A 27054-nucleotide genomic window follows, 5' to 3' on the forward strand; every position below is an offset into this window, starting at 1 on the left:
TGTGGGAAGTGAGAGAAACTTAGGATTGTCCTCTCTCAGCTGAACTTAAGATACCATGGATTTGCCTTAATTACAGCTGTTGCCAGCCCTATGTCTTGTGTTAGTGCACTGATGAAGTCCCTTATTTCACTGAGACACAGAGGCTGTTTGGATTGACAACAAAGCTCATTCTTGTTCCAAAGTGGAGTAGCCTTCACTGTAACTAATCTCCGCTATCACCAGCACAGCTGTCAGGAGAATAAATTAGAAAAGTAGTATGACCATTTAAAGATAAAAATGCAGTATTAGTTTACATATACCTAATTTAATGATTTTCTTTTTTTCACCCTGAATAACTGTCTTGAAAAATGGAAAATTGTTTTTAAAAACCCCAAGACAAAGAAAACCCACTTTTTGACAAAAAAGTCAAAATGATTCTTGTCTGACCTGTAGAACTCACTGAGATAACACTGAAGAACTCACTGAAGAATTTGCTGGTCTTGGCCTCAAAATAATTGCTTGTAGATTTAGCAGATGTGTAGAGGAAATAGAAATCCATGACACATGCTTAACAGAATATTCGGAGCTGCCTTTTCCCCCCTTCTTTTTTTCCCTCTTGCCTATCCACTAGTGTATTGCAGATGCTGTATAATGATGGAAAAGAGTTCCAGGAACTGGTATGAGCCTGGCTTGATAGATCAGTGTTACAACATTCTTAATGTATTTTGTGACCTTATGCTATATTGCAGGAAGTGCATTTATATATATTCTGAATTGGATTAAGTTTGACACTCCTTTGGGATCTTCTAAAGGCAGCCATAAAAGAACTTCCAAAACAGTGTGAAGCAGGTTGAAGAAAGGATTCTTCTCAGAAGCATTTATAATGTTAAGGTGGTAGTTCTCCTTATACAGAGAGATGTAGGTTTGTCTTTAATATTACACCTAGTGTTTTCAGGTCCTGAAATTGCTTCCTAAGATAACAAAGCATCAGTGTACAGTTGAGTTGGAAAGTATCATGTTAAAAAAAAGAATCTCTTATGACTCTTAAGAAATGTGGGCAAGTTGTTTCTTTTTATCCAGCCTTCTAGAAGGGTTTAGAGTGGTGACAAATCTTGCTAGAAGAGTCCAGAAATAATACTTCCTGCTGATGTGGAACACATCAGGCCAGGGATGCTATAAAAGGTAAACAATGTTTTGCTTATTATACAGTTTAGAGAGAAATAAAGTGATGAAGTCTTAAAATCATGTAGGAATTCTGTAGAATCGAAAAAAATACAAACCACTGCTGTAATATTGGAAGCTTCATTGCCTAGATACAAGTTATTTGCAGGAAGTGGGAATCAGCTCTCTTTCCTCTGAAGTGTCATTAGCAGTGCAAGATCCTATAAGCTCTAATCTTAGGATGTAAACCCCTTACTCTACCAGTGAGTGTCCTCTGCATACTTTTAAATCTGGCATTTGCTCCATTTGTAAATTATTCTTTCCGTTCTGCATATCTAAGCTGTGCCTATGTGAATCTTTATAACAAGCAGATAATTCTTTATGAGCATAAATTTTCCAAGGAATCTGAGTATTCTCATTTAGTTTCTAGAGTAGCACCTGGAGGCTTTCAGGTTTGAATTTTGAAAAATAAAAGTGCATGTTTAAAGGTTAGATTGCCATTAATACATTAAACAGAATTGCTTTATTAAGTATTTATTTGGTAGAAGTGAACATGATTTCATTAATGTTAACTAAAGAAGCCCTCAGGCGATAAGCATGCAAAAAGAATTTTCAGCTAAAACTGTCAACTTCATATTCCAAATCTGAAGACATATCTCTTTAAGGCCTTGTGGATGGTGTGGAATGCACCACTTTTAATGAGGTTCTGAAGCAGCAGCAGTGCTGTACAATTTTATCAGAAGTTTCTTTGAAAGGTTGCTATTGCTTGTGTTAAACTTTTTTGGCCATGTAACAGTGATAAACACTATGTTCTGCGTAGTGATGTGAAGTTCAGTCAGAAAAATTTTTAAGTTACTTTTACAATCTCCACACTAGGTATGTTGTAAAGGGATAACATCCTCATTGAGTTTTGTTAATTCTCTTAATCCAGTACAAGGGAAACCTTCAAAGGGACCTGGGGTTTATTGGTCCTTAGTAGTGTCCTGTCTGACCCAGGGCTGTAGAGGTGTCTTGTTCTCAAGATGTCACTGATATTTATGGATCTGAAACATCCAGAACTGCAGTTGGTGTAAACCTGCAGGCAGTGAGTAAAACATTTAAGGTTGGCAAGACAAAATAATACTATAGTTTGTTAGCTGGCAAAGTAATCACAAGAAGAAGTAGAAACTAGGAGAAACGAGGAAATTGCATGCAGGTTCCAGGTAAAAGAGTATTTTAATGACACTTTACAGTTGGAATAATGAACACTGTCATGCACCAGCAGGTATTTGTGTCTTATGTGCACTTGGCTTCCAGTAGCACATTCCTAAAGTCTGTGTTTACTACAGGAGGAAGGAAGCACCTTGCTCCTTCCTTTCTTACATTGCTGGGAAACGTGTTTTGTGAATCTAAATTTCCAGGTAGGGAAAGGACAGCTTTCTCCATGAACACCTTAATAAAGGTAAGAAATGCTTTAGATAGCAGTGAATGTGAAGTTGGGATTATGAATACTATGACAAGTCTGGGTAAAGGGTCTGTGACTTTCTCCTGAAAACTCGACTTCAGTAACACTTTTTTTTACTAGAGCTGTAGAAACTGAAATTTCTAGTATAGCTAGAAATTTTTAGTATAACTAGAAATTCTAGCACAAGTGGTTTAGAGGGCTTTAAATTTTTTTAATGTATTTTTTTCCTTCTTCCAGATTGTTTGCAAATATGGTTTCGTTGTTGTTTTTGTTTGTTTGTTTGTTTTCCAGCTAATATAAAAATCTTAAACTCCCACTTTTTTCCCAAACTCCAAGAAGTTGGTCATAGATGATACAATCTTAACAGTGAAGTGTACAGTGTAGACATTGAAATCACTGAGGTCAAACCTGCTATCACTTCATTAAATAAGTGGACAATGGTTTTTTACCCCTTACATTCTGATAAACAATAAAATATAGGTAAATGAAAAGAGCATTACTGTTACTCTCGTTTTCCTTTTTCTTCCTGATTAAGAAGCAATGGATTCAGACAAAGCTGAAGACATCATCTCAAATGGTGGGAAATTTCACTCAGGATTAGTGAGAGGTTGAATTCTGTGCATGAATAAATGTCTTCCATGCAGTTTATTGTTCAATAAAATATTCTGATGATGTCACAAGCTGTGTTAATTTCAAGAGTTTGGTTAGTATTTAGGACCGTGTAAAAAAGTATTTCTTTCTTACCTGTGTTCATAGTATGCCATGTTCACTGGGATAAAATGGAAGAGCAGGAAATATTTTAGGAGAGTGAGTTAATTTCCATGAAAGACAGGTTAGATAGATTTTTTTTGAGTTTTGGATGTAGGCTTAGAAAACTTACTTTAGTTAGAGTGGAAAGAACTTCATGTGGAAGTGAGATACTGTGGTTTTAAGTTTTCTGGTACGGTTGTTTCTAGTTGCACAACACTTCATTTCAGTGTTGAGTTCAAAAAGTGCCGAGCCATACTTGAAGTTGCATTTTTCTTTCATTTACCAGATTCCTCTAAACGCTGCTGTGTTCAGAATTTCCTGGGAGGACTATTTTTGTTAAAGATGAGCTGCATTTTAAAATTAATTAAGTTGTATTTTATAGGCATTCTTGAGAAGGCAGTTTTGCAGTAATTATTTATAATAAGCTTCTTGAAGTGCTTTGGATTTTTTCTTTTTATTTGCTGGTCTCTGACACCTTTGCCTTCACATACTTTCTTCTAATTGTAGCAGATGAGGTACACCTATCTTATTTTTTTACCTCTGCTGAGATTTCATGGCTGGATTCATTAAGAGACAGCACAGATGCACTCTATCAGGAATTGGCAATGCAGAAATATTCTTCATGCACTTGGCAGACAGCAGTGTAGATAGGTAGACTGATTTGAGGAATATCTTCTGCTGTTCTGATAGACTTGAAATTTTGTTAGATTTGAAGGTGAGGATCTCTTTGACTAACAAAGAGTAAAAGAAAGTAAAAGAATAGCATTGATCAATAGGTCTTGGTTTAAGAACAAAGAAAAGTTGACACAAAAGTAATTTTACAAAAGTAAAGTTGACTGCAGTAACTTTTTGATTCCTTCATGATGATTTCAGAGATGAAGAGACTTAAGTTGCTATAATTTATAAGCAAGTTGTTACTGATTATTCATGCAGCAGATTTTTCTTGAAGGCACACCTTGGGAGGAAAAGGGCACTAGACTAGGTCACTAGAGGATGAGCCGTGATTTTCTAGGACTGCATGCCAGGATGAGAATGACTGGGACATGGTCTTTGCCTTTACCCTTGTTGATCCTTGCTGGCGTTTGTTGTTGCCCAGTCACAGCAGGCAGAAGTGGGAATCATAGTGAGCAGTTGGGCTTTTGGGTGTCTGTGATTTGACACTTGTATCATGTGAACCAAAGACTTGTGTGCTTGCAGCAAAAGTAAAGGAAGCAGTAGACCTGCTGTAAAACAGGAATTGGAGGAAATCTGGATTGATGGAAATAGCTTTCCATAAAAACAGAGTACTTCAAATGCAAATATAAACTGGTTTTTCCTAGTTCTCTCTTCAAAGCACATGTAAAACCATTTTGAAAGTCAAAAGTATCTTGAATTCCAAATATGATTTTCATGGCGTTTCTGTGAATATTTTATCTGAGTATATTTCTTTTGTGGAAGATAAAAAGTTTCCTTTGTAAACAGAGCCAGAAGTTAAAAAAAATCAAAAATTCATAGTGTTCAGCCACTTCCCCCACATAGGACTGTCATATGTATCTCAATCATGGACTTCCCCTAAACAGCAGAGGAAGAGATTAAAGTGTACTTTGTTCTGTGATCATCTGATTATCTTTTGATCTTTCCTGTTCTTTATCTGCTTCTACTAAAAGCCTGGTATAGAAATACAGATCACAGCTGGGGGTTAACTTCATAGATGAAATGCAAAAGCTTTGTCTAGGTGTGCATGAGAGAAAAGAGGAAATGTACAGGAACCTGAATTGGAAATGCAGAAGAATACTCATTGTGAGCTTGGACAGCATTTCTCTTATCTGTTGTCTTGTGACCCAGGCTTTCAAAGCTTAAGAGGTCTTTTGATTTTTAAAAGATGCTTTTGATTTCTTGCACTGCAGATGACTTTATATTGTATTTTGGTAGCCTAGTGAGATTAGGAAGTAATTACTGAGAGCTGTAGATAGCAAGTGTAAGTCAAAATACAAACACTTTATTTTTACTGCTGCCTCAGGCTGAATCTTAAAGCTGTTTTGCCAGCCCATGTGTCATGATTCAAAGGAATGCTGGAAACTTACAAAAAAGCAAGAGTTGAACATAGTGTCACATAAAAATCAGCTTTCCTTAATTGCACTGACTTACCTTTTCTGCTGTCTTTTAATAGATAAAATTTAAGCCCTTTAAAAGGTGTGGTTTTTTCTTTTCTCTCATCTGGTGAAATATGTGTTTGACTAAATGTTAATTGTATTCAGCATATTTTTAATAGCTCCCCAAAGTGTCAGTCCCTGGCTTCTTGGGCATTCTGAACTATGTTAATACTGTGTTATTACTTATAAATATTACTAAACTAACCTCTTAGTGCTGGCGTAATTACTTTCCAAATCTGTCCTTTATTTAGAATCAGAAGTTTGTTACACTGAGCAGGAGGGAGTATGTGTTAGAGCTCTTTTCATGACATCATACTCCAGCAGACTTGCTAAATTGAGGTCCCTTGGATGGGAATTCTGTTTTGTTTAATCTTCTAAGACACTTCACATGGCTGTGTAGACTTGTTTTTGAAAGAAATACAGCCAAGGAAATAGATAAGTTAAAAGAATAAAACAATGTAAAACATAACTTACCTTTTATTTTCAGCTCTTCAGTCATCTTGCAGGCTAAACTAGAACATGGGAAATAGACAATGTTTTTGATTAAAGTGACACACATGGTTGTTCTTTTGCAAGAATATCATGACAGCATCTTTTGATTATGCTTCTGATTTTCTAGGTCAGATAGGAAAAAAAGGAATAGCCTGTACCTTCCAAATCAAAAATAGTTTTCCTATTTGTTCAATAATTTCTACAGGCTAGAGCCTGTGGAGATTGTGGTGAAATATGATTTAATTGCTTGAGATCATAGCAGTTCAAGTATCAGAACAGGCCTTTTTGCTGCCTAAGAATATTGCAGCAATTATGATGTGATAAAAACTCCTGACAGGGTGGTGTTAAGTGCTGGGAGAGGTTGCAGTTTCTTCACCCAGGGAGTTTTGAAAACTCAGCAGTGGACCTGACCTGACTTTGAAGATGGTCTCCTCTGAACAGGAGGTTGGGCTGGATGACCTCCAGAGGTGCCTTCCAAGCTCAGCAGCTGGGATACTGCACTGATGAGTGGCTCTGGAGAGTTTGCAAGTGGCAGAAGCTTCCTGTGTGGAGAATACTCAGTGTACATCATCTCTGTGTTTTCAAATGTTTGGCCTACTTGCTTATATCTGATTTTTCCTGTTGGTCTTCATCTGTTCTACTATATGTATGATGTCCAGGTCTTTTTCACAGCAAGGAAGGTGCATTTTTATGAAATTGTAGGGAAAAGTTTGGAGTAGTTAAAATAGCCTATTTGTTTTAGCACAGAGAAAAAAAAGTTTTAAATATCAACAGTGCTTTAATTTCTGTATAGGAATTAAACTTAGTACTTGAGTGTAAATATAAAAGAAGGTGAGGAGTGGTCTCATATTTCTCACTGTATAAAGTTGTATCAGTGTGTGTCACTTAGCAGCCCTTCTTTACCCTCCTCAGAATATTCTCTCAGAACATGTCCTGGAAATACCTAAACCTCTGGTTAGTTGGTCATCTCTCTATCTATCTATCTATCTATGCTCTGGAGAAATAATAAATAGCACTTCCATGATGAAAAATGGAGGTAAAAATAAATGTCAGTAGTTCCCCTGTGCAAACAGCAGAAGTGGACATGCCAAGACCTCTGACCTCGCACAAAACAAATCTGGATGATTGTCTGCTTTCAAACCTGGCACTCCAGTGCTGCCTCAGTCATGGCCTCAGTCTTTCTTTGGAGTGATTCAAGCCATTTGCATTTTATTTATCTGTTTTTCAGTGTCCCTCCCAGACTCAGCAGTGGGGTTTTGCTGGAAGGCCAGGCTGAGGTGTGGTGGGTGTTGTGAGAATGATACTCTGCAGCTGGACCCCTTCATGCTTGAGAGCTCCAGAGTAAAGATTTCCATGGCAGCCTTATTTTAATATTTTTGACATGTGTGCCCTGAGTAAACTGATAATATGTTGTCACCAATATACTGCTTTCAGCTTGCATTACTGTTTTAACAAGACATCAGAGTATGCCAATATGTGTTGCGTATTTTAATGGCACTCGGAAGCAGAACCAACTCAGAAGACTTGTCTAAAAATGGTGAAAGAAAGATGGACATTCTTTTCACTATGTTCTAGGAATTTATTATAACCTATAAAATACTGAAATATAAGACAGAGAAGTTCAGATTGTTTTAATAATTTAATTTTAAGATAAAGGTTTCTGTGTGCTAACTTGAAGCAATAATTCTTGATGATAGAAAGCAAGTGAGTTGGAAAGATGGAAGATCTGGAAATCCCTTTCCTGGTACCTGGTTACGTGTCTCTCTGAAGATATCCGGTGGAGTATGGAAGAAAATTCTTTGAAGAGCAGTGAAACAGATGAAGTTTGTTTTCCTACTAATCTGTGCTCTACATCCTTTTTTTTTTTTTACCCCTACTCCCCCTTCCTCAAAAAAAAAAACCCCAAACAAAACCCAACCTAAAAAAAAGGCAATAAAACAACAAAAACCCCTTAATCTCCAGCCCACCCCTGTTTTTATGGTACAGGAGGAGACTGAGGCCATGAAGCTTGGTGGGACAGGAGGGAGCAGGTGTTCCTGTCTGGTTTGTGTATGTGTGCACTCATTGACTGATAGACCATGGGGGTGCCCTTTTTTGGCCTCTTGCTCACTGGGACACTGCATTAAGTTTCTCTTTCTGTTTCCCTCATAGCTGTTCATTTTCATGGAAACACTGTCCAGTTGGTTCCAATGTGGTTTTGGAAGATTGAGAAGAGAGACAGCACAATCACAGTCCCTTATCTCATTAAAAGCTAGACTGAAAAATTATACCTCAGGCTACCCAAAAAAAAAAAAAAAAGACCTAGTTAGGATGAGATGCTGAAGTTTGTGTGTTTTACACATTTTAGATACAAAAATTTTTTGAAGAGGAAAGGTTACTTTTCTGCTCTGATCTTAAGCTCCCTGTCCCACTTTGTTTCTCTTTCAGAGCTTAATTTAGATATTGTGCATGCAGTGCTGTTCTGTTTGAGGAACTCCTGTTCTCAGTGCAAATTGTAATTTGATCAAAAAGCTTTGCTGTCCTGTAGTAATAACCACATTAAACAGTGTCATGCATTATTCTCTTCCAAGTACTGTAATGAAAACATTTATTTCTAATAGCTTTTTGCTCTTTTTGAATTTTAAAGCTGTGGCAAAAGCTTATTTGCTTCATATTGTCAGAATACTGAAACTGTCTTCATGCAGAGCCTTCTAGGTTCCTCATACAATCAAATTTTAAGGAGTGTTTTAGATTTATATAAGAGTTATTTTTTTCTGTTTTTGTTAGGATGCAAATTTATTTTTAATTTTTATAGAAGCTTTATTGTATTTCAGTGTCACAAACTGGCTTTATTCCCTAAGAACAAATCATAAAGATATGTGCTAATACAGAACACAAGTGCAGATTTTTAGGATGTTTTGTCTTTGTGCAGTGAGAACAACACTTGCTTGAATAAGGAAAGAGCAAAATGCCTTTTGTTGGGGAATTCCTGTGCTTCCTAATTCTCAGAACAACTTAGTGAGTAAACTCACTTTTGCTTCCAGTTTCTAGGTTTCTGTACTGATAGTAGTATTAGTTAAGCACCAACAAATTGTTCTGATCTTCACTGCAGTACATACAGCTTGAAGTATCAGCTGGGGCTCAGCCTCAGTTGTTTGATTTCCACTTGCATTGAACAAGAGTAGTGACCAGACTGGAGCAAGCAGTGTCACAGTGTCACCCATCTGATGGCCACAACACTGTCCATTCAAGTGTGAATATTAGCAGATGCTGGCTGCAGGAGAGGTGGCTGAAAGACAAGCAACAGTGGACAGAAGCAACCTTGGTGACTGTACCTCTTTTTTTATGTGCTTATCTGTCCTGAAAAGTGATTGTCCAGGGTTTAACAGTTTTAAGACTTCTGAAAGTCATATACTTTTATTGTGATAATCTTTTCCCACAGATAAGATACTGGAATGTAAGAACTAGCTGGTGATTAATTAGTCACCAAGATTTAGCTTGCTGAACAAGAGCCAGAGTCTTTGGCTGGATGGCACCTTGCCATCCTTTAAGAATCAGAGGCCCTCACCAGAACTGGCCCATCTTGGATGCCCTAGCTAGGCTCTTCTCCCTGCTCTCTTATGTTAACTTCACTGCCATAAGTGCAGAGTACCTTACTGAGGTGTGACTTCAAATTGCTTCTTGTTGGCAGTTTGAAACATGATTGTGGGGGAATAATCCAAGTCCTGCTATTAAAGGTTCCTGCAAAGGAAGAGAAGCCATTGCAGCTGACACCCTGTAGTGGCATGGAAGTCATAACAGAATGCTGTTTCCAAAAGGGTGGCAGCTGAAATGTTTGTATTTTCTGTGCTTGTGTTCACTGATCCCACATGCAGGGTAGGAGCATGTAACTAATATGCATAAAGGCAAAGCTCTGTGCATACAGACAGACCTCACTTCTCCCCATCCCCATGTTAAAATCAGCTTGTTCATTGTAATAAGGTTGTGGTGGTCTTGCAGGCTCAATGCTCTGTTGTATTTTATGATAGTACTTCATGAATGGCTTCCCAGTTTTGCTGCACAAGAAAATGCTGGCATTCAGAGTATTGTGGAAGAGAATTCCTCACCAGTCTGGCTGCTCTATTGCTGAGCTTGTTTAGCTTTTCTGGTCTGACATACATCTTCATAAAATAAATAGAAAACCCAAGACAAACAAATCTTTTAAGCATGTCCCATAGTATGTTTTATTTGTCAGTGTGCTTTCTGCTTCTTTTCTGTGACAAGATATCCAAGATGTCAGTTCCAAAAGTGGAGTCCTGTGCACTTTATTCTGGTGTGAAATCTCTCTTGACAGCTGACAGTCCAGCCTGGAGCAGTTTTGGATCTCTGTGAAACTCTCACCTGCTGCTCATTTGGCATTCAGTGCTGTCTGTGTTAAGTCTTGAATATTCTCCTGTCACCCCTGCCTGCCTCCTTGTGACTAATTATTCCATTTCCTTGAAGAAATCATGCTTTTGGAAGACTTCACATCTCCAGTCATCTTTAGCTTCTTTTTGTTCAGAAGAAACTTAATGGGGAAGTAGACATTCAGTAGTTGTGGACTGTGACTTGGAAGTTTGGGAACTTTGTGCTCTCTTGACTTGACAATTCTCCTTTCAGCATCTCTTTTAGTGCCTCTTTTTCTGTATTTTTTGTGGGTTAGAAGGAGGCCATGCCTTGTTTCTTCTGTCATTTTAAGGAAAGTAATGTTTCCTGTGTTGTTCCTACAAATCAACATGCTTGAAGTTGGCCTTTGACTTCAAGAGTTGCCAGAATAGTGGAGGTCTTGAATATGATTTAAAAAAAAATATACAGCTGCACAGGAGAAAGAGGTATTAATACTTATAAATCAAGGAACTGAGACATTTACAGATTCCTAAACTGCAAGTGCCAAATGAAGCTTTTCCAATCAGACATAGGAAGCAAGTCCCTAGGTAGCTAAGTTTCAGCAGTCTGAACACTTAAGGAGTTCCACTTTTTTCCATCTCTTGCTAATCTTTTCTCTTACAGCCACAGAAAAGTGTCAGGTCCTAAGCTCATGACTCTATTTCCACATGTCCAGTCACTGATGTACAGCAGCTGCACTCATGCCTTCGGCAGTCTTTAAATTTAGACCACCTTTGTGAGCTGCTTTCCTTTCTCATTCATGGCACTTCTGTGAACCTCCTTGTCTGAATCATGTTCTCAACATCAATCTCATTTCTTTTGTGCTGGTTACAATCTTGAGTTGCCTCTTCAGTGTCATTATGACCTGCTGGGTTTTTATGCTTGCTGGTGAAACTCTAGCTAAGGTCTGAAATAATCTGAATTTCCTCATTAATGAAAAGTGTGAGTCACTTTCAGTCCAGCACAGACTTTTTGGTTCTTTCACATATTGTTCTGTCAAGACATCGGTCTCTGCACTCTTTGAAAAGCAGACAAGGAATAGACTAACATTAATTCAAATTATGGATCAGAATTTATAATAGCTTTTCAGTTCATATAACCTGTTGGGGTTTTTTCTTTCTTTTTTCCCCTTTTTATTTGTTGTATGTTTGTGTTGTTTTGTTGGTTTAGAATAAGACAGTCACTGGGTCTGTGTGCCGAGTTATGAGAATGGGTTCCTTGGGCTCTCTCTGAGTTTGATGGACATCAGAGAGGCTTTCCCCTGGGCAAGGGGGCAATGAAGTGAGAATTCTTCACTCAGCACCTCAGCACCTCTACCCTTGCTCAGGTGGTGTTGTTAAAAACATGAAATGGCCTCAGCATTGCATCACAATGATTTTGTCTTTTGTTTCTGTAAATAATGGCATCAGAAATCAAAGAAAATTCTGTACCCATTTAGTTTGCATGGAGACTTCTGTACCAAAATTCCAGATGCAGAAATTACCTACAAGTGAAAATGTTTCATTACAAATGTGTGGTTTTGGCCTTAGCAAGGGAAGGTAAGATACCACAGAAACTGTGTACAAGAGGGTTTGTGTATTTGGAATGTGAGGCATTTGACTCCCTTTGTGGCATTTGTGGACGTACTTTGAGAAGTGAACAGAGCCTCATTTCTTCATCCTGCTTCCTCCAACTGTGCTTTTTCCTGGATTTGCTGAGCCTTTCTAACAGCACTTATATTTGCTTGACTACGAGATTAGCTAGGAAATGACTGAAAACACATTTTAAAACTTAAAATATTAAGGGGTATTATTCCTCTGTTGCTCTGCTGTTTGTATGCTGACCTAGAAGATGGATTGTCCAAGATAATAGGTACTGTAATTTACTCTTCAGCTAGATTAATTATTTCCTCAGCTACCTGTCAGTTGTGCTTAGCCCTGGTAAATTAATCAAATGGCCATGTTACATAGGCCCTTCTCTGCTGTCAGTTAGACTTTGCTCAGCTGCTCTCTTCAGGTGTAAATGTGCCATGAAAAGGTTGGGGAGTATCTAATGTGTAAAGCTGTTTTGTGGTGTTGTGAAGCAGACTTAAAGGAGGGTGTCTTACACTATGCTATTGCAAAGGGATAGACAGGAAAAGTGGGCAGGAGCTAGGCAGGCTCTGGGTACCCTGTGTAGGACCTTGGTGGTTGTGTGCTTTTGCAGTAGCATTTGAGCAGAACCACATGCAGTACTGTACCAGAAAACCTTCCTCATCACACCTCTTGCTGCCCCTAATGGTTGGACTTCAACATTAAGAAATACTTTTCAGAGCAAGAGAGAGAAAGATATGAAAGAATTCCTTATGTATTTCCAGACTGATGGCCATAATTAACACTTCATTTTCTAGAGCAGGTTTTAATTCGTTGCTTTCTGGAGCCTTTGAATTTGTAGACTATTTTACAAATTTGCTAAGTGAAATAAACTCAGGCAGTAATGTATGTAAATATATGTATAATGTATGTATAGTATATGTTCACGTGATGTGTGGACACAGACCTGTTCTTGATGCTTTCTGATTTTATGCAATCTCTCAGATGCTCTGTTTGTTTTATTTAAATCGAAAAAAGGTCCTCATTTCTCAGTTTTTCTCACTTTTGATTCACAGAAACTATCTTAGAGCATGGACCCCAGTAAGAAGTCAGAACCCCCTTTATCTGTAGAAATGGTACAGCAGAGAGCCAATCCTGACCGCAGTCCATCAGCATCCATCTATGTTCCAGAACAAGGTGGCTACAAAGAGAAATTTGTGAATGCCGTGGAAGATAAGTACAAATGTGAAAAATGTCACCTCATCTTATGCAATCCTAAACAGACTGAATGTGGACACAGGTTCTGTGAAACCTGCATGAATGCCTTGCTGAGGTATGTTGTATGTTCTGGTAGAGCATGTTGATACCTTTAGATATTGTGAACTACTGACATTACTGTGAACACCATTGCAGCTTTAAGAGTATGTTGAGCCTTCCACTGTTTCTTGCTTGCGTATTTGTTACTTGTGTGCTGGTGCAAACATTTTTGATCTACTCTGGGTCAGAATAAGACAACTGGGTTTTCCATCAGTATTGTTGGGACAGTTGTTAAGGTGGTGAAATCCTGTGTACAAATGTGTTAGGTGAGAATTTCATTCCCTGTGGAGCCCAAGTGGAGTAGCTGTTTCACAAGACTTCTGACTTGGGTAATCTGGTGTCAAATACACACAGTAAATTGTCTGTGTGAGGAAGTGAGCTTGTACGCATTGCTTGGGGTGGTGCTGCCTAACCTGGCTGTGGACCCAGCCTCAGAATGGATGGTGGGGCCCTTGGATAAATGTACCTGCTTGTGGAGCAGTTTCCCTGTAGCCCTTCCAGCTGTTTGTTAGGGGACTTGTGTGACCTGTGGACTGCAGGAGGGTCAGCAAGGCTAGCATCTCTACTACTGAGGTGTTTGGGCCACAGTGCAAAGAGGTGAGTGAATGATAGAGATGTAAAATGAATGCTGAGAGGTGCAGTCTTTCCCAGTCTAGATAAGAATAAAAGTGCAATCATTCAGGGAGTATCTGGGTTTTAAGTGCCTGTGCAACAGTAGATTTCTTTGCCTCTCTACTTTGGTGCATTACTGCTGGTTGTATTCAGTAATGTGATTTCAAAACTTTGTGTAATGTTTGTAGACCATTCAGCACACTTCAGTCTCCTGGGGTACATAAGCACCAAATGTGTTAATTTACTACTGGAAAAGCAGAAATGATGAATGTTGCATACTGGACTACTATCAAAGCATTTGACTTTGGAATCCTTGGTGATCTGTTTACTTTTTGTGAGCACTCTGACTCTAGATGCTGGTTTATATGTCACATGGAAATACTGTAATCTGATATCTAATACTTACATATCTAAGTCAAGGCTACATGCAGCATGGCAAGAGTATGGAAGTTATTACAATACTCAGTCTCCTGATAAAGAGTAATCTCTGTACTGGGCAAACACAAGGGTCCATAGCTCACTAATGCACTCCTGCAGGTTTTGTGCCTGTAGCATTTCAAACTAAAAACAACAACAAAAAACCCCACCAACTTTTCTTTTGATACACAGTGTGAAGTGAGGTGTGGTATTTAAGAAATGCAGTTATTTCTTATTCAGTATGTGTTTTTGGAAGACTCTTACAAGGTTAATAAGAGTGACTGCAAAAAACCAAACACCTGCCACGCTTGGATGTGAACAGGTTGGCAGAGCAGATCCTTGACAATCTAAGCAGTAACAATTCTGGCATTGCTAGAGTCTGGGCAGTTTTCCTTCCCTGCTGTGAGACATGCACATGTGCTTATTACAGTGTAGCTAGAATATGTGTAATTTTATCTTCCTGACTTTCCAACCAGTCTGTTACTGAAAAGAACACGTGCTTAAGGCCATTGAGTTATTTCAATTTATTTAAGTGCTTGTTGTAAACAAATCCTTTATTAAAATAAAATTTACATCCACCCCTTTATTTTTTTTTTAATAAAAAAGCATGCCATAAAATTGAGAGTAAAATGGGTTTATGTTGGTCCTGTATTTGGCACAAAATTTTTTCATTCAGTGTTGATACACTGCTGCATACACAAACACAGTAATTGTATGCTAGCAACTTCTGTTCCAGGGTTGTTTGAGGACAAGGAATTTGGAGTTAGTGGAGATAAAGCAGTAAAGATGTCTGCTCAGTATGCAAGAGTAGTTTGAAAAAGCAAGTAGGATGCTTGAGTGAATTCAGTAAGAGCAAGGAAAGCATGACATTGTATTAAACACTATATGCCCTGATGTAGTTTAGATTACTTTTTTTTTTTCCTGACTTATGAAAAGCATTACAGGTATTGAAGCTTCGAGGTACTTAAGATGCTCAGAAATATGATGAGACACAAAATGGTTGGTTTGAAGAGCAGAAGCCAGTGAGATGATTTGAAATAACCATGCAGAATATATAACATAATTGAACTTTTTCAGCCTTTTACATTGATTTGCACTGCTGCTAGCAGCCACAGCCTGTCAGTGAGTTGCTTCATGGAAGAATTCACACAGCTTTTATCTGGTGCTTTTCGTCTCGGTGCTTTACAAGGGAGATCATTTTGACTATTCCCATTTTATGTGGGGAAAAGGAGCTAAAAAGGAACAGAATCACAGAATCACTAGGTGGAAGAGGCCTTCAAGATCTTGGAGTCCAGCCCAGCCCAGCCCTAACACCTGAACTAAACCATGGCACCGAGAGCCACATCCAGGGATGACGACTCCACCTCAAACGAAGCAGCCTGCTCTGGTGGAAGATGTTCCTCTCCATGGCAGGGCAGTGGAACCAGATGAGCTTTGCTCTCTTCAACCCAATCCATTCTATGATCCTAAGGGGTTTACACTACAACACTTGGCAGGTCAGAGTCAGAAACAGCTGTAGAAACTCAGGTTTTCTGCACTCCAGTTTCTCATCACAGTCTGCCCTGCTCCTGATTCTTCCTGTTGTCCAAAAGGTCACAGGTTTAATAATTAGTTTACTAAGACAGCTACAAGGCAGTATTTCAGATAGAGGAGGCAGCAAGCATCTATAATGGTTGCTTAAACCAGAACAGACTTGACGGACATGGACATAAATACTTTTTTACCCTAAAAGGATGCATAATTTACTATCAGAGAAAGTAAATTTTCATTAGGTGTTGTTTGGAAAACAATAATTAAAGAGACAGTATGCCTGTTTTCACAGATTGAAAAATGACTACAATTTTGGATCAGGTGCAGACTGAAAAAAAGGAATGAGTTTTGCCAACTTGAAAACCACTGTGCAGTTGTGTGGAGACATTGTGGTGATTTTACTTCTTTGGGAATGCCAGATACTTTCCACTGAAAACTCAAGTGTTCAAGTTTATTGAAATAATGTTGTATTTTTTCCTTATAATGAACTATATCCACTTTTAATGGTTGTAGAATATATTGAATAATCAAAATGAAGTGCCTCATAAATGGAAATTTTTGTACTACAAAAGTTCAGATCAGCTAAAATAGTTTTTTCTTCTCTTTTCTCTTCAGATCTTCTAGTCCAAAATGTACAGCGTGTCAAGAAAGCATAGTAAAAGATAAGGTATTAAAATAATTTCTTATTCAAGAGTATTGAACTGTGTGGCATACACATGTTGTTACTGTTATGTGGTAATTATTTCATAAACCTAATAAGCTGCCTAAAAAAGTAGGTTTGTCATAAAACCTAAGCCATGCATTTTATAGAGGTAGCTGGCTCATTTTTCCTGTTAACCTCATGGTAGAAAATTCATCAGCTTCATCCCAAAAGGTCCAGACAGATGTCACATCTTGTACTCATAGTTGGGAGCTGCAGCAACACATTGCACTTGTCCTCCCATCAGTCAAGAGGATGATAAGAAATATTCCCTCTCCTGTAGATGCAGGGATGTGACAGGTCTAGGTGAACACTGATTTGGCTCTAGACCACTGGCTGCTGTTTCACTCCTCTCTTTTGCCACGTGGTGTTCAATGAACCCCTCTGGAACTGGGACAGTGGGGAGTCACAGTAATGGTAATGGGTCAGATTCTTTTTTATAGGTATAAGCTATTTCAGTGATACCCTCTACGCTGTTATTCACATCAAAACTTTTTGCTGCCTTTGAAACGTTGAAGGTAGAAAAGCTTCTTGGCTTAGTACATGGTTTATGTGGTTTGACATTATTGCTAAAGTGTTCAGTAAATAAAGTGTTCAGTAAATTATTTGTGCTAGTAGTCTTTCTTGCCTAAATGAATTCTTGAGTTTGTAACCATTTTGAAGAAAGGGTTGATGGGTACATTATTGTCTCTTTGTTTTAATCCAAAACAGTTCTCTCAACAGTGCTCAGTGTAATTTGATTTTGACAGGGATGGACTCTCCAGGAGCTCAGACTTGTGATGCCTAATTTATTTGTTCTTATACCTCTGACTTTCTGGCTCTCAATATACATAAATATGTACATTTGTTAAGAAACTTCAAGTATCTTTAAAACAGGACAAGAAGGCCAGTGTATACCAAATGCCTGTTAGACTAACTGTGCAAATCAGTGTTTTTCAATGAAACTGGACACCTCTCTTCCCATAGAATGCCAAAGTCCTAAATCACAGAAATGCTTTAACTCTTTGAAAAACTTTAAAGGTTGACTTCTTACCTTATCTTCAGTCAGCAAAACTCTGCATACTGACCCTGTGAATTACTTTGGAAGAGATACTGCAGCATAGCCAATTGATTATTTAAATGAGACTTGTTGATTCATTAAACTTCCCACACGCTTCTGAAAAGTAAATAGAAATCAGTGACCTGTGTCAGATGGGATCAGATGAGAGTGATTGCAGTGTTCCCTTCTTCACTGATACTAGGGATAGGTTCATAGTCACTGTGGGCAGGTGGATTATAATTCTTGGTTAAGTGTTAGCATGCAGAACCATTCCATAATTACAGGAGTGCTGCAGTGTGCACATTATCACAGGAGTCTGTTTATCAGAAAAGCAGTCATAGGTTGGGCTTGGTTCTTGAGGTATTTCTTAATGGCTATTAAAGCAGTTGAAAAGCAATTAGAAGTTTATCTCTGGTTTTGGATTTTAAAATAGCAGTAATGGCTTTCAGTTTTCATTTCTCTCTAGTTCCTGCCTGCTGTACTTTGGCTCCTTGACAGTTCAGTTGTGTTGTCTCTTATAGGGTAAAACTCAAGCCCCAGCCTCTCTATTTGTAACTTCTTCCAGTTTTGTTGTGGACAAAAAACACTGAAAGTGCTTATAAACATTAAAATGGAGAGATAGATAAAGCCTGCTTATCTGTGAAATAAAAAACCTCCTTCCCTCCAAAACCTTAGAAAATATCTGTAATTTTACCACTGAAATGCAGGTAGGTATTCCAGCCATCCAGTCTGGTAATTTTGGGACCATCATCCATGAAATGCTTCCTCTCCAAACTACTGTGCTTTGAGTCTCTTTTGTTCTATGGTGTTGTGCCTAATACAGCAGCTCCCCAGACAGTGGAGAGAGTTCTAGCTTGTGCAGGCCTAATATTGGCAAGCAAAAAGCAAATTTGTTCCTTTATTAGATTTACAGTTCAGCTGAAACAGTAGTAGAGTATCTGTCCAAATATTCTTTCATTGAGCTGCTTCACAGTGGAGGAACCTCAGTTTTGTTCACATTCTAGAAAAACAGAATTTTATTTCTGGCACATAAAGCTAGAATTGAATGACACTGCTGTAGCTGAATTGCATGGCTTCTACTTTGTTTGAACTTGCATATCCTTGACTGGTTTTCAGTTTCTAAAATAAAGCAATTTTTGATTTTTCAGGTATTTAAAGATAATTGTTGCAGGAGAGAACTACTTGCCCTTCAGATATACTGCAGGAATGAAAACAAGGGCTGTAAGGAACAGCTGTCTTTGGGTCAATTATTGGTAAGTTAATCTAAGAGTCATAAGCTTTCTTTTGAGTTAAAGAATGATGAAAAAATTCTTACAAATTAAAATCACAGTCAATTTCTTAACTTACTCTCCCTGGTGGTTAATGGGATTTAGAAATGTTACGATGAATTTAAACTGTTTTAAAACTCAGCTTTTTTATAAACTGTAAGAAATTATAAAAAATCATGAGCTTGTTTGGCACTAAAGCTTGGAAATACAAAAGTATGAACCAAATGAGAACTGGAAGGACAAATAGAATAGTGAAGAATCTTAATGTGTACTTGACAAATGTGAGAAATTTGTTTTCTATTTTGGTGTGGTTTTATTTATCTTAATCCTCTCATGTGGTGTTTATGCATAAAATTAAACCTTTGGCTTCTCCAGAGTTGTGTAAAATAAGCTGTAGCTGTTTTGGTGAAGGCATGAGATAGCAGTAATTCAGCAATTCAACAGTTGTATGGTGTGGCTGCACAGCAGTTTGCAGTGAGATGTGTAGATTCTTGCTTTGAGTGAGCAAGCTCAGGTACCTAAACAACTTAAAGCAGCATCTGTGTTTATGTGGAATAATATACCTTTAAAAAGAGTGCTTACTTTTTCTTTAAATAGCCTGTGTAGAATTTTGTGCTGTGTTAGAATGCTTTTGGTGTAGGAGTAGCTCATGTACATCTGTAATGCAGTGAGATCAGCTGTTCAAGTAAAGGGTCTGTACAGTCAGAAATGTATTCCTCAGTAGATTTGTCAGTGTTTGCTCTTGTGTGATGCAGTTCACAAAATAACTCTCCTTACTTTGGTTCTGAAGTCATTTAATGTTGGATGTCTCCAAAGGATGGGAGACATGCACAAAACTTAACTGGATTGACTTTTTTTAATCTTTCAGATGCATTTGAGGACTGATTGTCAGTTTGAAGAACTTCCATGTCCTCGTGCTGATTGCAAAGAAAAAATACTGAGAAAAGATTTGCCAGACCATGTAGAGAAGACCTGTAAATACCGGGAAACAACCTGTAAATACTGTAAAAGCCAAGTCCCAATGATTATGTTGCAGGTGCAGTATTTTCTTGTATATATACATCAAGATTCCCTACATTAATGTAGAATAATAACAGCTCTTCTTGTCCTCTGTAGCTGGCAAAAGAACTTTGGCCCCTCAGCCAGAATTAATAATTCAAAAAAGAAAATAGGTGACTTTCAAAGCATGTCTTTTTCCTGGGAAAAAAAAAAAGTGCATTGAATAGGAAATATTTTCTTTATTCTGATGTTCAAATACTGCATTTTAAAAAGTTCAGATCCACTGCCTGGTATTGATACTGAAGTTAATTTTGCTGTGATTTTTCGATTTTTTTACGATTTAGATAATAAATGCAATTGCTATAATAACAATCAAAATATTGTGCAAGAAAAGCATAAGCATTGCAATTGACTGGAAAAATAGCATCTTCTGTGTAATCCTGCTTGGGTACTGTGTGATCTGTTAGGGGAAGAAGGGAAGAGTGTAAAACCAATTCTGTCTTATAAGAGGAAAGGAAGACTGTAAAAGCAAATTTTACCTTGGCATAACCAGCAGTGGTACATGACAGGCCTAGGATGAGTTACTGCTGTTCTTGGCATCAGAGTAACTTGGCTGATAGGCAGCATATTGAGGGTTAGAATTACAGAGCAGAGGTTGAGCAAGTCATGCTTACATTACACATAGAATTTTAACTTGACTGTGTTTATGTTATTTCACATGGAAAGATATTATGCTGAATCTATCTTGGTATGATTTTAAATATTCTTTTTTAAATATTCTTTTTTAAATTCTGTCTACGTAGTTTTAGTAGTTTGATAGTCTTGGATCTCACACCTTCTTACTACAGTAAGAGTGATGAAATTTTATTCTCATTTGTGTTCCTGTGTGGTGTTTGTTAGGTAAAGTCTGACAATGATGAGAAGTGTTCTTTGCTTGGAGATGTTACAAAAAGAAACTTGACAAGTCCTGGTTTAGATTTGGTTCTGTTATTTGAGTGCACACTTGCAGGGGCTGGTAGTTCAATAACTGTGCCTTACCTAGAATAAAGTGCTGAGACATGAAAATACACAGAAAAAATTAAGGTCTGCCCTGTATTTATTCTTGTACATTCTGATACAGAGGTGAAGTGTATTTAAGTAGAGTATGGATGCTGTTCTCCCAGAATTATGATTAGCTGGGGATTGGCATGAGGCAAAAAGTGATATTAAAAAATGTGTGGTGTCTTAACACAGAAACAGTGAATTTTAACTATGTTCTGCAATCTGATTAGCTGATATTTTTGGGGCTTTTTCCTAGATTTTTAAAAGTTCAGTGGTTATAGAAATGCAGATGGGCTTCTTTGTTGTGGCCTGATAAAATGTTATCTCACTATACTTTAGTAATAGGAATCAGAAGCTTAATGACACTGTATGTTTGAATCTCAGAATCACAGAATGGTTTGACTTGGAAGGTACCTTTAAGATCATTCTTGTTCTAACCCTTCTGCTGTGGGCAGGGAGAGATTCCACTCGACCAGGTTGCTCAAAACCAGATCCAACATGGCCTTGAATTCTTCCAGGAACTAACCATTCACTATTTCTCTGGAAAATCTCTTCCAGTGCCTCATGACCCTCACAGTAGAACTTCCTAATATCTAATTTAAATCTGCCCTCCATCAGCTTAAAGCCCTTTTCCCTTGTCCTATCTCTATATGCCTCTGTAAAAAAAGTCCCCCTCTGGCCTTCTGTAGGCCCCTTTAAGGTTTATTTTTACTTCTCATTTGAGTTTTGTCACCCTGTTGACAAAACTGGATTTTTAGAGATGAGCTTGAATTCATCTCTGGGTTCTGTAGCCTAGAATTTTCTCTAATGTAATAATGACTGAAGCTGGCCTCAGTGACTTGAACTGAAAACGGAGGTAGGGGGAGCAGACTGAGAAAAAAGGTATGCAAATGGAAACAAAAAAAATTTACTGGAGAACATGTGGTTCATGTCTTCATAGAATCCCGTGACCGGTGGGGTAGGAAATCCCCGTTGTTGGAGGCAGACTCCAACAAGTTAACAGTGTTGGTAGAAAGCTTTTTTAGATTGTGTTTGTCTTGCCTGCATGCTCACTTGGTGACTTTGTCTTCTAATGTCCTTTGTTCAAACCATCTAAAAATTCAGGTTTTCTTTTTGTCACAAACCCACCTTTCCCATCCTCTACCTCCTGATAGATAAAGATGGTGCATTGTTAAAATGGAAATGAGTAGTATGAAATGCTTCTTATTGTATTTTTCTGTGTATAATCCACAAAGCTACTTGGAAATGCTTGTCCTGTAACACTGATACTAACACAGCAGTAGTGTGACAGGGATCTGCAAGGACAGCACTGTTTTGTGCCTGGGCTCCTCCCTGAAACCCTGGCCATAAACCAGACCCTGCCAGGACAGTCTGGGCTCTTCCCCATGGTCTGAAATACAGCTGAGCTGACTGGGATAATGTTGGGGATGACCCCAGACATTGTCCCTTGCTCCCTGTCACTGCTCTGGAGCCAGACATGTTCCTAATGTGGCACTGGGTCTTTGGGAGCTGTGTTAATATCCTGCCCTGCCCTCACCTGTGCTGGGAGCCCTGCATGTGCTATCTATCACCTGTGGTTTGTGCTGGGTTTGGTGTTTGGCTTTATGTACTCAACTGGGTGAATTGAGACTAGGAGGGAGAGAGTTCTGGCCTGGGGTTACTCTGATATATCCTGAAGTCTCTGGAGAGGCTTGCCTTGGCTTCAGTGGGTGGACATTGGGATGCAGAGCAAGGAGGCAACCAGGAGAGAATGCTGAGAAGTTGCATGTTGCCTTCTTATCATGAACCAAGACTCAGTGTCACAGCCTTTGTCAGATGGTTTGGGTAGGTTAGGGAAGAGGGTCAGGGAATTAAAATTAGGAAATGAACATTAGAAGGGAGTATTACTTGTCTGGGTTTGTAGGTGATAAATAAGGACATGTGTAGGGCATCAGGCTCCTAAAGCCACATGGTTGTGTGAGATGTCTCCCTTCAGCACAATTCTGGGTATGTTCAGAATGAGAGGCCCAGGTCCAGCTCTTGACTCTGACCAGGAGTGGTGCTTTGGGGCTCCTCTTGTCAGAAGAGCATTGCTGTCACGCTGACAGGCTGCTCTGAGGAGAGGGGTTGGCACTGCTCCTGGCTGGGTACCCTGGTGGGGATGGACTGAAGGTGGTCTCTCCTCAGCCAGAGAGCTGGGACTGAACTGTCCCAGCTCTCTGGCTGAGGAGCAGCTGAGGGTTGCCTGGTCCCTGTCCCTGGGACTGTGCCACAGCCCAAGTGAGTGAGTGTGAATGGGGAGCATGGCAGGGTAGATGGCTCAGGACAGCATCTGATGGCCTGCTCTGAAAGGAGGAGATACACAACTTCAGATAGTGGCAGGTTTATGCCAGAATTCTGACCAAGGCCTTTCACATCTTGGAGATCAGATCTCCTTTACATCTTGGTTTTGTTTCAAAAAATACACCTGGTTACTGGGCAAAAAGGACATACTATTTGTTCTTCCCTTTCAAACAGGTTTATAAATCTAGAGCTTTGTTTCCTTTGCTTTTCTTAAGTACCAGAAATGAAGCAGTGTGTTTCAAGTTGAATGGGACGTGTCACTTGACGAGAAACGGATTTTTCATTTTGTTGAGAAAATGAAGAGGAAATGTAAATTCAGTTTTCTTGGGCCTGACTTTCTTCCCTCACTGGGGTGGTAGGGTTTGACAGCTATGCTGAGATACTTGTCATCTGGGTTCAGGTTAAAATCCCTGCCCAGCATTGTGATGTCTAACAGTGAGTCTTAGGATCAGGTGTTTGGCAATCATCAAAATTAGAAAAGAATTGGAAGGGAATATCCATGCATAGGAAAGAGAATCTCTGAGAGTGGGCACTGTGCATTTCTGATGAACTTTTCCATGCAGTATATACCTTCACTATAAAGAACATCTAGACTGGTTCTGCTTTCTCTTAAAGATGCCCAATTTTGTGAGTGATTGCTGGGGATTAAAACTTGACTTTGACTACTGTTCCATTGTGTGAAGTAAAACCAATAAAATGGTAAACAAATAGTTTTGCATGGGAGAACACAAGGAAACCCTTGGTTTTGCTTCAGGATATCAACACCTCCATCAAAAGTATAAAATTATGTTTGAGCAATTGCAGTTCTGTAACTGTGCAGCTGGGAATAACATTGAAAAAATCTTGTGGGATTTTTAATTATTGTAGGATGCTTTTCTTTGCAGGTAAGTCGTTCCTTAATTAAAGAGTAAGGTCTGATTTGTGGTTTGTTTGCTTTTTTCCTCTGTAGAAACATGAAGATACAGACTGCCCATGTGTCATGGTTTCATGTCCTCATAAATGTAGTGTTAAAACACTCATGAGGAGCGAGGTAAGAAGTCATGCCCAGTGTTGTGCTGAAAAATTAAAGAATGTCTTTAGTAAGATCTCGCAAGAATTTTGCCAGAAGCCATTTCCTTGTTAAAATGTGAGATCTAAGGAAAAGCTTTTTCTACCACACAGTTAAGTGTGATAACACTCAAATATTTTTAATTATTTCTTGAAAAACTATTAAAAAAGAAACAATTTCTTAATTTTGAGTCATTATTACACTTGGCTTGTCCAAGATTAGCGCATGTCCTTCTTGCTTTTGTTTTTACTAGCCCTCCCCCTGCCCTTCCCTTGTTTCAGCACCACAGAGCAGCATCTTGGGGTAGTTAGTTTATATTAAAAGAAAAATGCACAATTAAAATTCGGTCCACATTGACAAGAGTTAGTAAAGACTACAAAAATCATACAGATGTGTAATTTCGTGGAAAAACTTAAATTTCTATTAAATTTTAGGGGGAAAATAGTAACTGATACTTAGAGAAATGGTGTAAGATTAAGGTTGAGTACAACACTCCAACAGCAGATGCAACAATGCACTAAAGTTTCCCCTGATGTGTAGAAGCTTCCAGTAATATGTAGATGAAAAAAAAATTAGACCTGGCTTTGAAGAGATCCATGTTCTTGTACATGAAAAGATAAAAGTAGCATCTGTCAAAACTGAGGTACCTAATTTTTCCTTTAAAGTAGAACTTACTTGCCAAGGATAGAGAAGAACTTACTGAAGTCTTCAGCACTCAGTAAGACTCTTTTAAGGAAAGTGAAGTTTCTGATCTGAGGATGAGCTTTTCTCTTTCCTCTGCTACTTACTTCCCAAGCTGGATTCATACAATTTTTCAGTTGCACTTGTAAATTATTAATTGTGGCAGAGTGCAGAAGGCACATAAGACTCCTGCCAAAGTTTAATGCAGTCTTTTCCGTCGAGATAATGAAATACAAAATATATGATAAATACTGTATTTATTAAGAGAAATTGAGCTGTTAAGAAAAGAGAAAATACATATACTGGCCACTCCTACCAGTGCTTACTGCCAAGATTAGATCCTGGTTCTGGAGCACTTTGGCTTATTCTTAAACCAACTTCAGCAGTTACTTTCAGAAGAGGTGTGTCTGAGTGCTTGTGAGGGCTGGGTTGTTGCATACAGAGTCAGAATGGGGTTTGAAACCATGGGTAGAAACAGAACTTTAAACAGCCCTTTGCCCTGCATCATCTGTTGCTGTATGTTGCTTAATTTTTTTTTTTCTAATACTGTGAAAATGGATGTATTTCTTGGTTGCATGATTAGGGACAAGAAGTCTAATGCAGAAAATGGGAAAATGCCTGCCTAACAGTTTGAGAAAATTCTGTAGTATACAAGTGGATATCTTAGTGTAGAATAAAAGGCAATTTTCATGTTTAATTCATAACTCCTTGGCAGACTTCTGGTTTTCAGAAGTTGAAAAACGTGGCGTTCTTGTAAAACCTGTTAGACCACATGTCCCTTTTTTACTTCATTTTTTTTTTCTCCACTACATGTCTTTTGAAATGATACTGTGAATTTCTGCAGGTAGTGTTTAGAATGCAATAGTTGTGAATCAGAGATAAGTGACTGATGGCATCTCAGTAAGAGATTTTAAAGCTTCTTTGTCTGTTCCAGAGCTACACAGTGAGAGCAGTGTTTATTCACCACTTCTTTCCAGGGGGGTGGATGAGCTGAGTCATGTGGGGCTTAAGGTGTGGGAATTTCAGATGAGATTCTGCAGCCCAAAAGAGTGATGCCAGCTGAGGAGCCAGGCTCTGGCTCCTGTCTGCTTTGTGGGAAATACAAACTGCAGACTCTGTTTTTGAAAGGAGAGTGTTTGTTAGGCTGTCCTTTCCAAAAATGTCTCTCTGCTCCAACTTTTAGGCAGTTTGCATCCAGCTGCTGCCATCTGTGCTGCTGCTGTCCATGTATATGTATATGCTTCTGTGAATTGGTTTACTTTTAAATGAGAAGTGGTCTGTGCTTGTAATAATCCAAGATATTGGACTAAATCTCAATCTGTGAAAAATGCAGGCATTTTACTAATCAGTTTTAATCCTGTGTACTGCATTTTTTTTGAAGTTACTTAACTGTACCTATTCTAAAACTCTTTGTCTGTTTCTTGCAGTACTTGTTTAGTCTTTTTTGTGTAATTTAACTGTTAAATTTAGGCATGGAGAATTGCATGTTATGTTTTGAAAAGTTGGTTCCTTGTGAAATTAGGATTAGAAAAAAAATGTACTTTACTACAGTGAAACTGATCTTAAGACTTGCTCAGAGCGCTGGTAAAAAAAAAAATCACTTTTTGAAAAAAGATGAGCCATTCGCTAAAGTCAAATGAAATAAAATAATTATAGAGTATGTTCTTTCTGTTTGTTTTGGGTTTTTTTAAATTGGGTTGCCTATTGAAATAGTCTTTGGTAGAAGTTTCACTGTATATTAAATGTATCACACTGTATACTGTATTGGCATGTGTGTGTGGTTTACATATGTGTATATACAGAATTAGCACTTGAGATCAGACTGGAGAAAATATACACATGTGTGTTGTATGTTCTGCAAATGGCACACAATACAAACCTGATAACCTCTGCCCTTTATGTTATCATGCAAAAGTCTTTTTGCCAAAACTCACATTTTTTTCCTATTGCAGTTGAATGCACATTTGTCAGAATGTATTAATGCCCCAAGTACCTGTAGTTTTAAGCGTTATGGCTGCACTTTTCAGGTCAGTATATAACAATTATACTTCCCAATTGATGAAAGTCTGCAAATAGAACCTAATTCTTTGACATGAAAGTTCTGGACTTCTCTAGTTTCAGTTAAGAAAATCATCCAGTTGCACCAAGTGATTATACAGGAGATGTTTGGTTTTGCATTTTAAAAATAA

The 27054-nt window shown here is 38.3% G+C and overlaps 1 protein-coding gene across 5 annotated transcripts in view; it reads left to right on the forward strand.

Moving 5' to 3' along the window:
• The window catches only part of TRAF3 (TNF receptor associated factor 3), a 69938-nt gene that overhangs the window by 22582 nt on the left and 20302 nt on the right, over window positions 1–27054 (forward strand). For all 5 annotated transcript variants that reach the window (XM_050975721.1, XM_030239718.2, XM_030239720.2 and 2 more), the window contains 6 exons: window positions 12968–13224; window positions 16383–16434; window positions 18655–18759; window positions 19643–19810; window positions 24086–24166; window positions 26818–26892. In XM_050975721.1, coding sequence (XP_050831678.1) covers window positions 12983–13224; window positions 16383–16434; window positions 18655–18759; window positions 19643–19810; window positions 24086–24166; window positions 26818–26892 — 723 coding nt within the window. In that variant the 5' untranslated portion in view covers window positions 12968–12982. The remainder of the gene's footprint in view (window positions 1–12967; window positions 13225–16382; window positions 16435–18654; window positions 18760–19642; window positions 19811–24085; window positions 24167–26817; window positions 26893–27054) is intronic.

The sequence above is a fragment of the Serinus canaria genome, chromosome 5, assembly GCF_022539315.1.
Source record: "Serinus canaria isolate serCan28SL12 chromosome 5, serCan2020, whole genome shotgun sequence".
Lineage (NCBI taxonomy): Eukaryota > Metazoa > Chordata > Aves > Passeriformes > Fringillidae > Serinus > Serinus canaria.